General features: G+C 46.3%; 1 protein-coding gene across 3 annotated transcripts; it reads left to right on the top strand.

Moving 5' to 3' along the window:
* Positions 1–2,202: 2,202 nt before the first annotated feature.
* SAG (S-antigen visual arrestin) lies at positions 2,203–18,523 on the top strand. Of its 3 annotated transcripts, XM_050307913.1 has the most exons (15): positions 2,451–2,549; positions 3,092–3,152; positions 3,240–3,284; positions 3,564–3,757; positions 4,494–4,553; positions 5,662–5,729; positions 5,920–6,055; positions 6,338–6,422; positions 7,658–7,730; positions 8,777–8,914; positions 9,210–9,287; positions 10,167–10,190; positions 10,602–10,666; positions 15,938–15,947; positions 16,592–18,523. In XM_050307913.1, exons 1-15 carry the CDS (start codon positions 2,481–2,483, stop codon positions 16,683–16,685), a joined length of 1,200 nt encoding a protein of 399 aa, XP_050163870.1. In that variant the 5' UTR covers positions 2,451–2,480; the 3' UTR covers positions 16,686–18,523. The 3 variants fall into 3 exon arrangements, with proteins under 3 accessions (XP_050163868.1, XP_050163869.1, XP_050163870.1); XM_050307911.1 differs by lacking the exon at positions 15,938–15,947 and having other exon boundaries at positions 2,203–2,549; XM_050307912.1 differs by lacking the exons at positions 15,938–15,947; positions 16,592–18,523 and adding an exon at positions 11,729–13,507 and having other exon boundaries at positions 2,203–2,549.
* The last annotated feature ends 968 nt before the right edge of the window (positions 18,524–19,491 follow it).

The raw sequence follows: 19,491 nt of genomic DNA, 5'->3' as shown, positions 1-19,491 counted from the left end.
GAGGTAATTTCTGGGTTTCTTCCCTCCTTCCCACAGTCAGGACCTGGCTGTCCTGCAGTGCAGGCACATGTAAACTGTGGTTTAAGCCTGGGTGGTTTGTGTTTGCCAGAGTTGAATAGGCAGAGCAGTGATTAAGCTCTCCAAATAATCCACCCCCAGTTAATAAAATGTTGCTGGAATTTGGAAAAGTCTGAAAGAGCTGAGGAACGCTGATTCTGTGGTTCATTTTTTGGAAATAATTTGTGTCACCCACCCACTATATTCAGGCAAATGTCAGTGATGGGTTGTGAAAAGCAAGCCTGACTTGTGACTGCAAGGTTGCCTGAGCTGGAGGGGGCTGTTGGGCTGGCAAGTTGAGAGGATATCATGTGATCCCTGGAATCAAAGGAGCACATGCAGCCAGAGGAAAGCTACAGCTGTTCCTGCAGCTTGCAAGCCAAAACTTACACATACCGTGGAGCGAAATATCAAGGCCAAATTCACTGGTGGGGGGTAGAGCTACTCTTGGAAGATTTATGAACAGAAAAGCTAAAGTTAATTGAAATACCTGTTTCTTAAATCTTATATGTTGTGCCTCTCCAAGTAAATTAAGGAGGGGGTGTACTAGCCAGCAGCAGTGTTTTGTATCACATGCCAGTGGGATGTTGGTGAAACAATAATGGATACATTGCTTAGTGAGGGTGAGAATAACACATTGTTCTCAATGTTTGGTGGTCCATCAAAATGGCATTTTAGTCTTTTCTAAGCTCCTTTTCTCATAAATGGCTTTTGTCTGTTCAGCTTCTTACCAGGCTGGAAGTCTTGGAACCTTAGGGAGAAGATGGAGCATTAGGGTAAATCTGCTTTTGGTAACCGTCCTGTGCTATGTCAGTGTGCAGTGTTTACAAAGCATTTGAGTAGGACACTGTAGACCTCTCCACTGATTGTCTGAGTGTCCTTAGGTAATGCCTTATGTTGCTGACTTAACCACTTCCTGGCTGACCCTTAGCCCAAGTACAGTATTTGCTCTTGGAGGGGGATTAATTCTTGAAATCCTGGATGGACGCAACTAGAGATGAGCTTTCAAATCCCCTACAAATTGTCTTCCTTTTTTGTGAAGAGGTCAGTGATTCCCTCTGGTAGATGCAAAGAAGAACAGGACACGACTGCCTGGAAAAGTCATCTTTCCTTAGGAGTTTAGGAGTGCCCGTCGTTGTCCGTGGAAGCTCCTGTGTCATTGGGAACGCAGCAAGGTATTTGATGTTACTTGCTTGTTTGTTTATTCGAGTCTACAGCATGAGTAGCACATCTAGTCAGCAACAAATACAATGGAAACCTATTTGATAAAAATAGAAATTCTTAAATGTGTACAGTCTGTTTATAATCTCTGCTGTAAATTTTTTTCAGCTTTCCAAGGAGCAAACTATTTCCTTTTTTAATGGTTTGTTGTCTGTAAATAGGCCCTAGAAACTGTTTCACTCCTGAAGCAGTTTTAAAATGGGAAAGCAAGCAGGGAAATAGAATGGGAGCAAACGGTGAGGACAGTCCTACACCAGCAGGCCAAGGGCATGTCTAACAGTGCACCCCCTCGCTCCGTGTGATGAAGGGGAGTGTAAGGACAGGGCAGGGCAGTGTCCTCTGTTCCTGGTGCTGCTCCTCAGCTTCAGCATCTTACAGGGCTAAGGTTGCACCTGGATCACCCAGTCCAACAGCTGCCAAAAGCCTTTTCCCTATGAATGTGTCCAGTCCTATGATGCAATTCATATTGGTGATTACCAGAGCCACCTTGAATCTTCTGTTAACTGGGGAAGAGCTTCACCTTATTTTGAATTTGCTGTCTGATCATTAACTGGATGCTATTTTATGACTTAAAACAAAATGAAAAACTAATCTCTCTGCTTTGTACCACTCAGGTTTTCTGGACTCTGGGTATCTCTTGTACCCTTGTGATCTCCCCTTTCTCTTCCACTTTTTCTTCCTCTTTTCTTTTTTTTTTTTTCCCCCCTTCCCCTCTCCCTTTTTTTGTCCTCCTGAAAAATTTTATTCCATCTCTTGTTTTCCCTTGGGTGCAGGCTGTTCCCTACCTCGATTATATTTGTTACCTCTCTGGGCAGGTAGCTGGACTGTTCTGTTCCTAAGGTCCATTCTGGTTTGAGTTCAGTGACACCCTGCACGTGGTGGGTTGCATTGCCTTGAGAAAAATGCAGTAGGGCAGATGTGTTCTCATTTTGGGTTCAGTCTGACTCCTTGTCAACACAAACCACCCTTGTAGCTCCTAGACTGAGCCATAGCCAACATTTGGGTATGTGTGGAGTTCTGAAATGGCAAAATGTAGGAGTACAGTGCTTTACCCACCAAGTATGACTCTGTTTTTATCTCATCCACCTGTTTTCCCCAGGCATCTTTCCCAGAACATTTTGGGGCAGAAAACCTTCATTTGAACAGCCACACTCACATCCCCATCTCTGACTGCCAGCTGCCCTGAGTCTCAAAAGCCAGGGATGGATGGGAAGAATGCTGGTTCTCCACAAAAACAAGTTATCTTCAGGAAAAGCAGCCGTGACAAAGCTGTGAGTACCATAAGAATGGGTTTATTTAGATATGAGTTTCACCTGTAGTGAGACTGGAGACTAAACAGAAAGCTCTTTCCTGTCCCCTTAATTTTTTCCTGAAGAAGAACTATGAACCATAATTAGCACTAAGTTGGAGGAGATGATGTAAAGAGTTTTTTAGGGCAAACTCCTCATGTTATAATAATACAAGAGGAAGGCAGCTCACCTCACTCCCCTCCTGGGTTGTACTCCTGCTGGTAGATGTTTAAAACATCTTTCCAACCTGATGGCATCAAAAATCTTTGGTCCCACGCACAAGTACTTTTGGGAGTTGGTCTAGATCAGGTCTTCAGTTCTGATGTCCTGAAGCATGTGGATAATGCTGGTGAGTTTGGTGGGGATTACCTGTTTGCTGGAAAAAAATAATTACTCCATTTAAAATGGAATTGTTCTGATCTCTGCAAGATTTACAGCTCTCTGATGTGTGTGTGTGTGTCCCTTCCCTCAACACACCATCACAAACATTCTGTAGCTCAACTGTGGTCATCTCCTCCCCACAGCTGTCAATCTACCTGGGAAAGCGGGACTACATTGACAACGTTGGGAACGTGGAACCTGTAGGTAAGTCCACGAGGAAATGTGCTGCCCTTGCTGCTCTTTCAGCCCTGATTAGCCTCTGTTAATCTTTATTTTTTAACTTCCTTTCAGATGGTGTTGTATTGGTGGATCCTGCTCTTACCAAGGGGAAACAAGGTTTGAGGTTTTGTGCAATGTATGTTGCAGAAATGTTTTGAAGTGAGATGCTGAGATAGACCCTTTTCATTGTTCTGAGGGTACAAATGTAACTCTCTTCCCCAGCAAATGGGTTTCTTACTCAAAACAATGGAAGTTGTTACATGTGGTGTGAATACTCACGGGGTCATGAAGTGTTGAAATGAGTTGCCATGTCTCTAGTGCAGGAGCACTCCCTGTGCCCCCCTGGCTGCACTGTCACCCTGCTGCAGGCCTGACGTGTCCTGTGCTTGTCCCCAGTGTACGTGTCCCTCACCTGTGCTTTCCGGTACGGCCAGGAGGACATCGACGTGATGGGCCTCACCTTCCGACGGGACCTGTTCTTCTCCAGGGTCCAAGTGTTCCCTCCTGCTGACAAGCCAGAGCCTCTTACTCAGTTGCAGGAATCTCTGCTAAAGAAGCTGGGGAAAAATGCTTATCCCTTTTTCTTTACAGTGAGTATCTCAGAATAGCCTCTGACTCCTCTCCTTGTCTGTTCTTACCAGGCTGTTGAGGCCCAGTGATGGACTGAAGGTGGGAATTAATAGTGAATTCACGTTCTGCAAATTCCAGTTTTGAATGATAGGAAGTGTAAAAATGGGGGTTTTTTCTTCTTGCCATCCTAAGAAGTAAAGTGCATGGTGATCCTAACTGCACAGTGATCACTCCACCGGGAAAAGTGCTTTCTTTGAAATGGCAAGGGAATATGCAGTGGCTTTGTGCTGGCAACAGCCCCACACACCTATGCCTTCCCATTCCTGAGGGGCTGAAATACTTCATACCATTGCCTCAGCAACAAATCCTTTTGCTTCAAAACCTTTGTGGATCAAATAAGTAGGTGAAAAGCTCTTTAGCAGATGTTGTCAACAAATAGCAGTTCACTGCCAAACTGACTCTGACAGAGTATGCTTCCAGTACTCTCAGTGACATGTCTGCCTCAGCATTCCCTGGAGGATCCAGGTTGTGCCTAGACTTTTTTTTACTTTTGTTTTTTTTTTTCTCTATCTTGACTGTTAAAGTATTTTTGGAAGAGAAGGACTTGTTCATACAAGGCAAGTATACCAGCCAGAATTCCAAAGGGTTACTGCATGACAGTGAGTGACCCATTGTCTACTGAATTTGTGAGCAGTATGTTACCTGGAATATCTGTGTAATATTGCTCTGGGGTATTTTCTCTTCTTCCTCCCACAGTTTCCAGATTACCTGCCTTGCTCGGTCTGTCTGCAGCCTGCACCTCGTGATATCGATAAGGTGAGACCAGTGGGACACTTCTGCTTATCGTGGCTGGGGAAAGTCAGATGGAAAAAAGTCATGTGAATTTATTTGTCCAGCTTGAGAGTAGGAGAAGGTGACACTGGACTTTACTGTGCTCTGCCACAAGTGTCAAGAACCTGATTTAAGGCTACAAGTGTATGTCACAGAATTGGAATGAGAGTCATAGAATCAGCCAGGTTGGAAAGGACCTCTGAGATCATCAAATCCTCAAAATAAGAAAGGGAATCCAGACAAATAGCATCAAGACTACAAAATGTGCAATGCTGTAGCTTCCTTCAGATTACCACATGATTTGTGGTTTGGTTGCACATAAAGTGGTTGTAGCTGTGAGGCTACGTGAAAGGAAAGGAGGCTGAGTGCCTAAAATATAGATTGCTATAAATAACACGTGTTAAGACCTGCTCTGAATTAAATGCAGAAAAGGGCTGGTTTTGCATGTGTGTAAACAAACCAAAGCCCTGGAGGAAAAGTCATTAAATAACGAGATGTTCTGCAAGGTTTCTGATACCATTTAAAATATCGCTTTTATAATTCACTGGATGTTCTCTGAACAGCAGAACAGGCAAGGTGCAGAATCCAGTGCAACAAGGATAAACTGTGGTTTATGTCAGGGAATGATATTCTAGCAAAAAATTCTCTGTAGAGAGTTATTTGGGACTCACACAGATGTCCCATGATACCATAAACCTGTTAAAGCAAAGGTCAGCTGGGCCTGATCACTCCCACTTCTCAGATGCTGGGAAAGAAGGTATTGGCATTACAAAGCCAATTCAGAAATTCAGTTCAGAAATCCAAGGTGGGCTGGAGAGCCTTGCACACTCATCAGTCTTATGCTGTGACCTCTACAGCACTGCTGTCCCAGAAAGCCTTTTAGGAGGCTGGGAATTAGGCCTCGTTTACCAGAAGCACCATGGAACAGGTGAATTCTGCCACCTGGGCTGGCAGGGATCTCCCTTACGGTCATAGGAGAATTTGCAGCTGGCAGGAGCTGCCACTTTCTGGTGTGCAGAAAGATATTGAAGCATCTGCAGATGCTCCTGGCTTCTGACCCTCATCTCACAGCTGTTCTCTCTCTCTCTGGCAGACCTGTGGGGTGGACTTTGAGGTGAAAGCTTTCTCAACAGAGAATGTGGAAGAGAGAGTTCATAAGAGGTAACAGTGTGTGTGTCTGTCTTCAGCTTTGCCCTTAAAGGGGGTGGGTGCTCCAGTGATGCCCCTCAGTTGCTTGTTCAGCTGTGCTCCACTTGTCAGGGGACTTCTTGGCTGTAAGCACGTGTGAATGCAGAACTCCTGCCTCTGCCAAGCACAAGGTACCACCACATTGTCCTCTGCTGCTTCCCAGGAACTCTGCTCGTCTGCTGATCCGTAAGGTGCAGTACGCTCCGGAGGAGCTGGGACCACAGCCTTGTGCAGAGACCACCTGGCAGTTCTTCATGTCCAACAAGCCCCTCCACCTGAAAGCTTCCCTCAGCAAAGAGGTGAGGGAGGAACTTGCCCCAGGGCTCTGGACATCCCAGGATTGGCAGGCCAGTGTGCATTTTGCTGCCCAAAGCAGCTACTTCTTGTGTTGCTGTCTCAGCTCAGTCTGACTTGTCCCACCACTCAAGGGCTATAAGGAATGTAATTCCTATCAGTAGCTACTGTTAGGGGAGGCTGAAACCCTGTTACCAGACACATTTGAGGCTAAAGAAGTTGAAAGAAGGGTCATGAATCATTGGGAAGTCTCCTGGCTGGATTTCTGAGCATCACATTCCTTCTAGGTGTACTACCATGGCGAGCCCATTCCAGTCACTGTCACCGTCAACAACAACACAGAGAAAACAGTGAAGAAAATCAAAGTCCAGGGTATGTTTTGACTGTAGCTTAGGATTCTTTGAGCACAATAGGACTGAAGGAGAGCCAGAATTTAGTGCTTGCAACAGCTTAAGAAGGTGTTTAGGGAGTAAGGAATTTGTCCCTCCACCATGTCTGTTGCTGTTCCTTTGCTGTTCATCAAGTGAAACACTGCAGCTTTTTTTCCTGATGCTTGTGGTTACCTGTAAGTCTTAATTTGAGGCACCAGATTGTTCCCTCTAGTAAAGAGAGAGGGTCTGGCACCTGCAGTGGGCAAGCAAGGCAGGTGCTGTGGGGGAAAATCCACCCCTTTTTTGGGAGGACAGTGGGAAGGGCTCCTGTCAGTGTGATGCTCCTGCTAACTGTGAATGTGCCTCGCTGCCATACAGCTCTGCCTGGTGTTCCAGAAACACGGCAGTGAGAGGAACAGCCCCTCTGCCAGCGCTGCTGGGATTCCTCCTGAGGAGCTGAGGGCGGGGGCTGAGCTCAGCACTGTGCCTGTGTTTTATTTGTGGCACTGCATGTTCTCATGCCACAAGCTGTGGCGCTGAGCAAGATGTCTGAGAGACCAAGGGATGAGAAAGAGAACAGAAGGCAGGGAAGGAACAAAATGTCTGAGGTTCCTACAAAACTCTATAGCAGAAAAAGTCATTTCAGTGCCCCTCTTGGATGCACTGTCTAGTGATTCCCAAATATTTTTAGTCTGATATTTTAGCCTCTGTTAGGCTTAAAAAGACCTTGTTGGTCCCCAGATTCTCTCCTCATTAATGTTTCAGTCAGAATTACCTTGGGGGTTCTTGTGTTAGGTTGGAGAATATAAGCCATTTGTTCTCACAGGCCCTTGACTGCAGTCTGTGTGATGATGGTGTCTCCTGAATGCAAGTGCATGTGCTGTAGGCACACGAGATACCAGGGCCAGAGATAAAAGCAGACACAGTTAGAGAAGGAAGAGGGTGGTCTTCATAATGGAAAGAGAAGGCTCCCAAGGGAAACTGTGGGTTATTGAGTTTCTGTTGTCTCCAAATCAAGGCCAGGTGCCTTTCATGGGAGATAGGCCCTGGCTGTTGGTGTGCTGTTGGTCTCTGTCCAGGTCAGGCTGTCAGACCTGGTGGTCCCTTCAGACTCCAGATGGATGGGTTTTCCTGCTGTCCTCATCATGTTTCCCATTCCTGAGACTCGGGGCAGGGCAGCTGTGTTGCTTTGGTGCACACACACGCCTGATGTTCACTTTCTCCTTCCTCCCTCAGTGGAGCAGATTGCCAATGTGGTGCTCTACTCCAGTGACTACTATACCAAAGTGGTGGCTACTGAGGAAGCACAGTGAGTGAATGCTCTGCTTCTCCCTTCCTGCTCCTTTGCACCCTTTTAATGACCCTCCTCATGCGTAATGGGGCCTTCTCCTAATTACAGCCTGCCGTTGCAGTGCTCTCTCCTCTCTTCCCTCACATGTGTGCCATATCCGGATGGTGGATGCAGCTGGTCTCCTTCTCAGAGAGCCAGCAGGGACCCTGCACATTGTTTCAGGGAATGGGGAGGTTGCAGAAGAGGTTTGAAGAGTAATTGCTTAGTAGACAAGCTTAGCAGGGGCTGTGGAAGACTCCCCGCTGCTAGAAATCTTTAAACAGAGGAGCAGCACTTTTCTGAAAGGTGCTGCTGTTTGAGTGGCAGTCAGGGATACTCTGGCTTGAGGCCAGTCTTTTCCACACCACTTCATTTGGTTCTTTTAGCCTGAGAAAGTCCATGAAAATCTGGAGCCTGTTGAGGTTACGGAGAACCACTTGCTCTTTTTCACTGCCCTGGCAGTGCAGCACTGAACTTCCCTTCGTGAGGAGGGTGGGGCATACCCAGATCCTTTATACTTGTCTGGTGCTTTGCTCTGTAATTTATGGACATGTTTTCCATTGAATATTGGTTATCTCAGCTAGGATTCATTTTGTCCAAATTCGGAGGTCTGCAGCGTAGATGAAATGGCCTCATGTTGTGCCAGGGGAGGTGTAGATGGGATATCAGGAAAAATGGATGTGGGAGACTTGGGGACATGGTTCGGTGGTGGCCATGGCAGTGCTGGGTTAACAGTTGGACTCCATGGTCTTAAAGGTCTTTTCCAAACTAAACTAAACTACAATTCTATAGTTTTAACTTACTTTCCTGCCTTAATGTGAAATTAAGCGTTTCCTGCCTGTTCTTCTTTGCTGATTATGAAGGGAATTTTGCTGACAAGATTAGATGTAGACATCTGCAGTGCAGGCAACTAAATTGGGTTAAATTCCTCTCCTTTTGGACAGCTTTGTAATTTCTGGTTTGCAGTTCTCTTGGTTGGGTGTGTAACACAAGTCAGAGTGTATCATTTCCCTTCTTATTTTCAGGGAAAAGGTGCAGCCCAACAGCAGCCTGACCAAGACACTGACACTTCTGCCCTTGCTTGCAAATAACCGGGACGTACGGGAAATAGCTCTGGATGGAAAACTAAAGGATGAGGACACCAACTTGGCTTCTAGTACCATGTGAGTGGAGTTTTAAATGGTCCTGGATAGTGGGTGAGTTATAAAGCAGAGGGGAGGATGGAGGAGACCCTCCTGTCAGGGCTTTGTATAGCTGTGTGTCCAGATGGGTACGTGTGAGCAGCATTTCTTTCCCTGTCCTACTCATTCAGGGTATGTGCTCACAGCTCTGGAGAGCTGGTGCCTGTCCCTGAGGCTTGGCTGCTCTGCCACTTTCAGGATGTCCCCCTAGTTGTTGGTCCAGGTGTGTGTTGTGCCGTGTTGCTGTGCCACCTCACACTGCTGTTTTCTCTGGCAGCATTAAGGATGGAATTGACAAGACAGTGATGGGGATCCTGGTTTCCTACAAGGTCAAAGTGAAGCTCACTGTTCCAGGGTAAGTGGGACACCCTTTCTGCTGTACCTGCCTGGAGTTCAGAGAGGGGAGTGTGTGTCCATCAGTGAGGGTGGGGAGGGAGCAGGACAGTCCACCCCAAGAGAAAGGGCACATGTTGTAGGATGTGAGGCTCCTTCTAAAGGGTAAATTGCCTGGAAATCAATCTTGGCCTGTCCACAGAATTTGACCTGAAGCAGAGGGTTTGGATTACCATCCATAGACACTCTATGAGTGCATGGCTCAGGCAGGAACCTCTGGTTTGCATTGCAACATTTTGTTTCGAACCTGTAACCTGTTTTGTGAGAACTGAAGTGAAACTTTGTGTGATCCTTTGTGCTGGCATTGTTCTTTCAGACCAGAGGGTGAAAACATCTGTCTGAGAGTCATAAATACTGTAGCTCAGGTTCTGTACTGAGCCAGCTTTCTGGGAAAAGCTAATGTTATCAACATGAGCTAGTTCCAGGATATAGTGCAAAAGAGGACAAGGATAATAACTCTCAGTTGATGTTAGTCACTGTTTACATTTGTATTTCATTCATCTGTCCTTCTTTCTAGTATAAAAATGAATCAGTGATTTGCCTAAAGCCTGATGAAATGCCTGCTGCCTTCTTTGGGCCTCCAATTGCCCCTTTGGCTCTTGGAAAAGGGGCCATGCCCAACACTTACTCAGGAGTTCAAAAACTTTCCATGGGAATGATGTGAAAAATGAAGATTACTTTTTTAAAAACAGGTTTACTTGGATTTTATGCTTTTTGACAAGCAGAGAATGGTATATGAGGACAGTGATTTCCGTGATCTACAATAAAACAGCATTTAGTAGAGCACCAGAATGGAAAGGCATTAAATATTCTTTGTTTTCCTCCTTGTTTTCTTTTGTAGCATGCTGGGAGACCTCACCTCCAGGTAAACATCATCTTCCTTTTCAGACCATGCAGCCCTAGTTGTTAATTCATCTATTACCCTCTTTCCTATTCCCATTCCCACCTCCCTAAAAAAAATAACTATCCCTTAAGCTGACAGAAGCAAGAAGTTTGTGCATTCAGCTGCGAAAATGAAGCAATTACAAAGATGCCTTTGATTTTATGTCCATGCAAATACCCTCAGCACATAATAAACCCAGCTGATGAACATGGATATGCCTGGGATATTTATGGAGAAATTGGACTTTAACTCTCCTTAAGGGGAAAATTACGGTTGGAAAATATGAAAGAATGGGTGAAGCTGGAGTTGGGGGCTTGGGCTGGCCTGAGATGGGAAGGGGTCTGAGCCGTGAATGGAGCTGTGGGTCTGATGCAGTCTCTCTTCTCCCCCAAGTGAAGTGGGCACAGAGCTGCCGTTCCGTCTCATGCACCCCAAACCTGCGGAAAGGAGCCCAGCAGGTCAGTTCACTTGAGTTTTGCCTTTGTTCATTTACAGACTTCGGTGAGATCTCACCATTGTAGGGCTTAGAGGGATTTGTGCTGCAGGAAGCCTTTAGAGCCCACAAGGCTCCAGTATGGAGCTGCTCTATGTGTGTATATGTGTATATATATCTATCTATATATATCAACCTCAAGGCACAAAATAACAGGCAGGAGGGATGATAAGATGGGAGAAAATGGAAATGAGTCATGTTCCCTTTTCATCTTTCACCTCTGGAATCACAGCTCAAAGGACAGGGGCTTGAGGAAGCACTGCACAGTTAAATCTCAGGACTGCAGAGTAAAGTGTCCCAAATGAAGCTGTCAGCAATTCCCAGCCACATTCCAGGATAAGAAAACAAACCACCAGAAAATACCTAACACACATGAGCATCGTAAAAATCAAAATACTTTTAAGCAAAGTTAAGAGGTGATAAAACTATTGCTGATTGCGGAGACCCTGTTATCCTGATGTGGTGTTGGCCATGGTGTCTATGATGTGGCCTTAGGTTCAGTGATTCCAAGAGGAATGTCTCCTCAGCATCAGGTCTGTACATGGAAGTGTGGGAACTCCAGAGCAGTGTAAGGAGTGAGCCTTCCCCAGGCATCTTGAGACTTGGGATCAGATGCCAAAACCACAGGCTGTCAGGAGCATCTGTGTTCTCCTCCCACTTCCTCAGGCTCTGGCTGGCTCTGTGTTCTCCAGTGGTGAACCCCAGACACAAGGTGCTCACAGTAAATCAGAGGCTCCTGTCCAGCACTGAAGCAGCTCCTGAACACAAACACAGCAGCCTTTCTATGCTGGGGCTGTTACAGAGGAGCCATCTTGGCCTGCCTCCTGTGTTTGGACAGAGCTGGGGGCTTCGAACAAAACCCCCGTGGCTGTGGCTGCTTCTGTGTTGCTTTTCTTACTTTCCTTCTTTCTCTTTGGACCCAAATGTACCTAAAGCTGCTGTTTCTAAGAATGAGACCACAGGAAGGTGGTGCCAGAACCTGTGAGAAGAGTTACCCTGAAAGAGATGCTCTGTTCTGTACCAGCAGCTTGAGAAAGGGGTGATGTGAGTCCTTCCTGTGAAACTGTTGGAGGAATCAAGTGTGGATGATGAGCAGAGGTGCTGGTGATCCACTCTCTGCTCCAGGAATCGGGGTTTGCTAATTATGGATGTGCTAGAGTGGGCAAAGGTAGGTTTTATTGCTCCTCTAAGAACTGCACTCCAGGAAACTCATTTTCCCTGGGAAAGCCCCTGCTGTGAGCTGTGCCAGCACAGCCCCTGAGCACAGACAGAGGATGGTGAGGGGCTGGGATGGCACTGATGGCCCCAGGAGCAGTGGCTGGTGAGGGCCTGTGGGCAGCTCAGGGTGAAAAATCCAGAGCTTTCATGGACACCAAGGTAAGCTTGAAAACTTCTAACAAGCCTCATCCGAAGGCATGGGGAACTGTAAAGAACTTTACATTTTTAAAATGGTGAGAATTTTTTTGCATGGCTTTTTTTGGTGTTAACAATGCCACAACCCCCTTTCTATTGCTTTATAATTCTGGGAGAAGCATTTGTAGTATGAGGAAAAATGGAAATTGGGCAGTTTTCCCTTCTAAGATCAATTCAGAGGAGGGCTGATGTGCTCCTTTATAAAAGGACACTGGAAAGGATGTGGGCAGAAGACTTTAGAGGGGAAATGGAGACCTGTAATATTTCTCAGACCACTTCCCCCAGCACATCCTCTGACCAGGGGCACGGCCCACGTATTGTTTGCTACATCAAAGTCTCGTAGGGGTTTGCTGTCAGGAGACAGCTCTGGTCCCTGCATTCTGCACACATGGAAACTGCAGCTGCCTTCTGAACTGAAAGAAAAGGCAGGTTGTTTCAGGAGCTATCCCCTGGGAAAGCCCTGGAAATGGTTAACTTGGGAAATAAATGGTTTCTCTTAAAAAAAGATGCTCTAACACAACAGTAAACTCCTCTGAATCCTGCATGAAAATGATGCTGGAATGTGGGCTCTGAGCTTATTACAGTGAATAAAACAGGCTCCCAGATGAAGCTGGTAAGGTCAAATGCTTTCCAGCTTTATTGGTGGTAGTTTTCCATGCACAGTGCCTAATCACTTTTCCCAGTGGTGAGTTCAGGCTTTTTAATTTTTTATTCTACCACTTTAGCTCATGAACCCTGAGAAATACTATGTGTTTCATTAGTAAAACACCATCTAATTTGGAATCAAGCTAATCAAGACTTAATTGCAGAGATGGAGCTTCAACAAACAGTGCTTAGACTCTCAAAGGCCCCAAAAGATGGAATTTTATTTTGTTTGCTTGTTCAGCAGCCTCTGCGGTGGGTGTAGACAGGGGTGCATGCCCAGGGAATTTGGAGATCACTCCTCATCTTCTCCTTCTGTTCCCTTTTGTCTGTACTGATGAGTCAGTGGGAAGCAGTTTGCCTATTGCACCTCCCTGCTGTACTTGACCATCACTTCATCTGAAGGCACAAGTGGGAGAAAAGAAAGGAGTCAAAGGAACTGACTTAGAGAGTCAAAGCTGAAGTGGGACTAAAAACCACCACATATTGTGATTTATTCCCTGCAGTGGGGGAATATCCTTTCCTCCCGCCAAGGTGATTTATGGCAGAAGTAAAACATAATGCCTTAAATCACACAGAGCTGATTGAGAGTAGAGAACCTCAGAAACACAAGCTTCCCAAGCACATGGTTTAATTTTTCCAGGGCCAAACGGGGTGAGTGGGACCAAGTGCCATGTGTTTTATCCCACAGCAGATTGCTCTGCCCTCCCTAGCTGTCCATGAGAGCTCTGGAGCCTTCATCCCTTAGGGAAAAGCAGGTCTGTCCCGGTGCATGGCTATTGCAGATTGCTTGGTCCTTCTTCCCTGTGCCTGGAGGAGACAGAAAAGGAGAGGCTTGCCACCTTCCCTGTCCTGTGTTTATTTACAGCTTCCTTCTCTCGGACCCCTGGGAGCCTGGGATTTGCATGTTTTGTATGTGCTGGGGTTTTGACTGGGTTTAGACCCATGTGGTTCCTGGGGGGTTATTTTTAGGTGAAGCAGCTCCTGTCACACTGGCAATTCTGTCTTTTCTGCCTGCTGACAAAAAATGTGTAGGGATCTGTTTCTTTTAAAGGTAGACTCAAACTGGGCTGTGTCCCTTCATGCTTCCAAGACTTTCCCAGTCAGCAGTTAGCCCAGAAGCTCCTGCTGGGTTTTGCTCAAGGCTGTGGTCTCTGCGTGAGTTCTTTGGTCTGGGGTTTTCCTGCCCATCTCCTGATGTTTTACATTTTGTGGGCCCTATGTCTTAGACCCTGGTCTTTGTTTTGGCAGTTGTTCAACAAATGGTTGTTTATCTGCTCTCTGGTTAAACTTGCATGAAAGGGTTGGTTTCAGGAAACCCAAAAATGCTTTGTCCCTCTAATAGTAAAGCAATACCTTCCCTGTATTGGTATTGTGACTTTCAGAAAATAGCGAATTTTTAAAGCACTTGAACATCTTGAAAAATAACAGAACCTACCTTTTTTTTCCTCCATAAGTTAAGAGAGGTTAAGCAAGCTTATAATGAAAATTACTGTATGCCACAACTTTAATTATATGGAATCATTTCCGTGGCTGCATAATGGAAGCTGACAGAAAACCCTGCAGAGAGCATGATGGCACTTCTGGAGCTGCATCAATCCTCCTCCCATCCCAACCCTCCAAACAATTGCTGGAATGCTAATTAAAAAAAAAAAAAAAGCAAAAGTCTACCCATTTTCTTGGAATTTTTCAATTTTATAGTATTAAATAAGGCATTGGCCAGCAGGAGGACTCTGGAGCCTGAGGGTGAAGTAGTGCATCTTTGAATGTAAACTTGAGCCTTCTGAGCATGTAATAAGCATAATTCTGCTGCCACACTATCTATATATTGATTCAGTAATCATTTATCTCAAAGTAAAGTATATGCCCAAGTGAAACAAAAACCCATTTTCCCCCTCAATCCATTCTGTGAAATTGGTTTTGAATTACTTTGGTGGGATCTCGCTCAGCTTCACCCACATCACTGTCACCACTGTTCCCATAGCAATGAGTGCACCTCAGAGAGCAGACTCTTTAACAAATAAAAATAAAATAAAAATTGGAGGAAAAATGAAACCTGAATGATGCGCTGGAAATTTTAGAAAGCTCTAAAGGTTTTTCTTTAACTCCATTGCAATCAAGCAGACATGCCCTGAGACTTTCCAGGCTTCATCTTGTCTTCTGGGAGTAGAGGAAACCATCCGTGTCTGCACAGACACCGTCAGGGCTGTCTTTGCATGATCCATCCTTTGAGGCACCCTGAGCCACTCTGGCTGGAGCGGCCCCCTTTGGCACACTTTTAACGCTGGCCTTTCCAGCAGTGCTTGTCACCACTCGCCCTTGGTTTCAGTGTGTGCTGTGGATGAGGTGTCTCCAGGTAATGAGTTCTTCAAGTCACTGAAGCATCCCAGATCCCCGATGGCTTCTGTAGAACGAAGTGGGCTTTGCTCCCTGACTCAAACCCAGGAGAAGTAAGCCAGGGAAGTGACTGCGACTTGCTAAAGATAAAGTAACTGTAAGAACAAAAAAATCCCTGCAAATACAGCCTGTTCTGCTTATTTTAGACTGTGCTGAAACAGCTTCCAGGGAATCCTGCTAGGATTTGTTAGTGTGGTTAGCAAAGATCCCATTAAAGAAACACAAATGCCAAAGGTCTTGGGGCTATTTTTAGGGAAAGATGAAATCAGGAGTGTTGCTTCAAGGGCATAACCTATCTAATGAGAGACCACCAAGGCCTTTCTGTACTCTGACCTCTGATTTTAATCCCCTCATGTTTATTGAACAAGGGCATGTCTTCTCTTCAGCTGACTCCTTCAGTCACAGTGACAAAGCAGTTAAAGCTGACACCACATCAGCTCAGAGTCTAAGTGTGTGCCCAGATGTCTCCCCCAGCTGTGACCACAAGCAAGCATAGATGGGAAAATCTGTCTTGGTTTCTCAGCCCTTCTGATGGCTTGGACAATGTTGCTGGAGTGCTTTTCCATTGGGGAGATCAAGTTTTGCTTCATCAGGTTCATGCAGGCACATTTTGAGACTTTCTGGAATTCTCCTTATACTGCTGCAAGTCCTACTGCTTGTCACTGCTTTGACTTGTCAGTCTATACATCTTTGCATTAAACATTTTGCAGATGTTTCAGCATCTGCTGTTCTAACTACCTGGCGTGTCTTTTTTCTCTCCCTTGCTGCACGTGGGTGACTGCAGGGAAGGATGGGTAAGTTTCTTTTAGTATTTCACATTCTGGCTGCACCTGTGCTTCGAGTCTTTTGAAAGCTTCTCAAAATTGTCCAAAAACCCCAGCTTAAAATCCAAAGCGAGCAAGTTACTGTGGCCTGACAAATGACTGCTCTCAGTTAACCAGCAAGGGCTGACCATGTGAAACTTGATTAAGAGAACATGTTTTGCCTCACAGTTGAGGGAAGGGTATGTTCATGCTCACCTGATGTTCTGTAGCTCAAAGTTTCAGGAACTTAATAGGTTTGACCATGTGCCTCTATTTTAGTACAGAAGGAATAAGGATGAAAGGCTGCACATTTTATTCCTGGACAAAGTCCCTTTCAGGCTTCAGGCTGTTCAGATAGCTGATAAATATGCAGCTGGAATGGACATGAGTCAGTGCAGATGAAAACCTCCTCGGTTTGTGTCCTGACTTGCTCAGTCAACTGCTCTTCCTGTTAGCCAGAACAGCCCCAGTGAAGATGGTGCCTGTGGGGATGTGATCCAAATCCCCTTGAAGTCAAGGGAAACATTACCAGGCTGCTCCAGGCTTCTCTTCTCCCTCCTGTCTGTTGCCTGTAGTCTGCTGGTATGACACATGGCTGACATAATTTTCAAACACTTGTGTTTCTTCCACTGCAGTGAAGCAGAGCTGGTATTCGAGGAGTTTGCTCGTCAACAGCTAAAAAATACACCTGATGAAGAGGACAAGAATTTGCCCTCAACTGAGGAGTGACTAAAAGAATAAGCTGCCAGAGGAGCTGCATAGTTGGACTTCAATTAGAAATTTAGGACCTTAAGTTTGTAGTGAACTGCATGTTCCCAGTGCACATGTGGTCATGCAGGGATCAGCCCTGAGATCAGTGGACACAACATTATGGATCTCTACTGCTTATTACAAGTTTCACCTCTGGGAGAATGTGGCAAACACAGACCCTGGTGCTTCCTCGAGCTACCAGAGGGGGACAGGAAGGCTGCCATGTCATGACTTCAGCTTTCAGGGCTGCCTAATAAAAAGGTTGGTTGCTTTCAGCACTGGCGAGAGTTAAATGAGGGTTTGTGCAGCCTGCCTGGACTTCCTCAGTGTCAGAATCTGTGACTTGGAAGTGCCAGTGACCCAAATCCCAGCCTGGAAGGCTGGCTTGCAGCCCTGAGTGAAACTTCATTGACCACAGTGTACAAAACTGATTTTATTTCTTTTTGGTTGCTTTTGCTTTTATGCTTTACCACATTCATCCAGTGCGTGATTTCAGTGCTTGGACTGTCCCCGTGTGGATAACATTCCTATTCTGTACTATTAAATGTCCTGCAAGTTGTCTCCCTCTGCAGATATAAGGCTGATACACAGTATTTGCTTTCTAGCAATATGCTGTACAACCACATTGTTAAAGATGAGATAAATGTTCACTGTCCGGGAATCCCTTAACAAAGCTCCCTGTATGCAACCCCAAAGAGAGAACTGCCAGTCCAGACTGATCCTGTATTTAATAGAGTTTCCTGCAGGCAACACTGCTTCAAAAGAGAGTGCAGGAAAATTAAGGAGGAAATTATGAGGCAGCCTTCCCTGAGGAGCCTTTTCCAAAATGCATCTGCCCGAGGTTGGTTTATGCTCTAAGAAATGAGACTGTATTCTGCAAACTGTTCTCTCTTGTTGATCTGGATATTCACATTATTCATGTAAATGTCTGATCCCTTCCTGAATCTCACTTAGGTTTTAGCTGAAGTGAGTTGCATCAGCTAATTACATTTTGCATGTAAAACAACTGGTGTTTTCTTTTTCTCATTTTTGCTTTAAATCTGCTTTTCGGTGTCCCTGGTTTAAATTCTCCTGAAAAGTCTGAATGCAGGGCCTAAATTTATTAATCCAGACTTCTCTTTCCCGCCCTACGCACCAGAAAGTGGAATGGTTACGAGCCCAGCTTTTACAGGTGGTCCAAATGCTTTACATGGGGCCTCCAGCACAAAGAGTTTGGGTTAAAAGTAAAGCCTTCTCCTCTTTTGCTTTCGTAAACTGCTCTTGCTGGAAGCGGTGAATGAAGACCATGGCTGTCTTCGGGGTCGCATCAGAGATTTCAGCTTTGTGTTTGGGGGTCAGTCAGGCATTTGCACCTGGATGTCTAGGGAGGCTTTTCCCTGGTATTTTTATTACTAATTTCTTGGCAGCTCAAATAGAACATACAGAAGATACGGTAAGGTTGAACAAATTGCTGGTTGTGAATATGCTGGTCTCGGAGAGCTGGTGTTCAGAAAATCCTTTGAAGATGCTAAGAGAAGGAGGGGGAACAGTCTTCCAGTTTTGCTTCAAACTGCAGCTTCCTCCACACAGGTGATTCCTTCAGTGTTCCTGGCTACTGGACCTGTAAGTACAGGACTAGCAAACTCAGAGATCTGATGCATTTTTTTTTCTTCTTATATGTCAACCTTGAGAGGGACCTCTGTCACTACCTGACTGTTATCTCAAATTCAGCTGTGATGATGACTTCTGTAAGTTAAGTGTGACAAAATCACAGTGCACTCTGCTGTGCAATGGGCTGGGGTCGAAATGGCTATTAAATCTGTTCTTTTGCTTGGGCACTTCTGACACTATTTGGCTCACACTGGACATTTGCTCAGAGAGCAACGAGGGCTTTCTGCTGGTTCCTGCAGCTCCCTGTCCTCCTGCAGGACAAGCTGGACATCTGTTCTTCCACCCTTCAGCCAGCAGATGCTGACTTCTGTCAGCAGAAAAGAGGTCTCTGGCTGAAAGTGTTTTCCTTTTATCTTCCCTTTCTTCTGGTTGTGGTGTTATGTTGATCTTCTGCCGAGTCAGACCTGCTACTCCTTTGTACAGCTGGGGGAGAGATCCAATTTCTGGACTCTGTTTGTAGGGAGCCTGGAAGCTCCGGGAGAGGGATGTGCTCCGGGAGCCATGGCATCTCTAGAACTGCTGTGTTTGAACACAGCTTGTATCAAACACGGCACAGGACGGGTTTGGTGACATGTGCCTTTCCCTCGTGCCGCTCCATGAGATCCCAGCTGGAACACGGGGCCTGTGGGGAATGGAGGGGTGCCGCTGGCCCGGGACGTGGGGCCGAGGGGTCAGCGCCCCCAAAGCACCTTCTGGGCAGGGGGTCGGCACGGCAGGTCGAGCCTGGGGAGGAGGGTGTACCCCCAGGACCTTATTAAATCCTGGGAACAAGGGCGGTGCTCTGGAAGGGGCTGCCCAGGGAGGTGGTGGAGTCACCGTCCCTGCAGGGAACGGCTGGACGTGGCACTCAGTGCTCGGGGCTGGGTGACAAGGTGGGGGTCGGTCACAGGTTGGACTCGGTGATCTCAGAGGTCTTTTCCAACCTGGAATAGTTCTGTGATTCTGTGCTGGAGCAGCCACAGGAATGGGGACGGAGGTCCGAGCTGCCGGGCTCGCCCCAGCAGGGAGGGCTGCGCTGAGCACCTCTGCGCTGGCCCCGGGGAGCCGCGGGGGTGCTGGGACCTGCCGGGGGTGCGAGCGGTTCGCGGGGGCCGCGGAGGGGCAGGGGGACCGAGCCCGGTACGAGCGGTGCTCG

Source organism: Myiozetetes cayanensis, unplaced genomic scaffold (genome assembly GCF_022539395.1).
Source record: "Myiozetetes cayanensis isolate MyiCay16 unplaced genomic scaffold, myiCay2020 scf13, whole genome shotgun sequence".
NCBI classification, from domain to species: Eukaryota; Metazoa; Chordata; class Aves; order Passeriformes; family Tyrannidae; genus Myiozetetes; species Myiozetetes cayanensis.
Note: the sequence above shows the minus strand (reverse complement) of the source record. Positions and strands in the feature narration are given on the sequence as shown.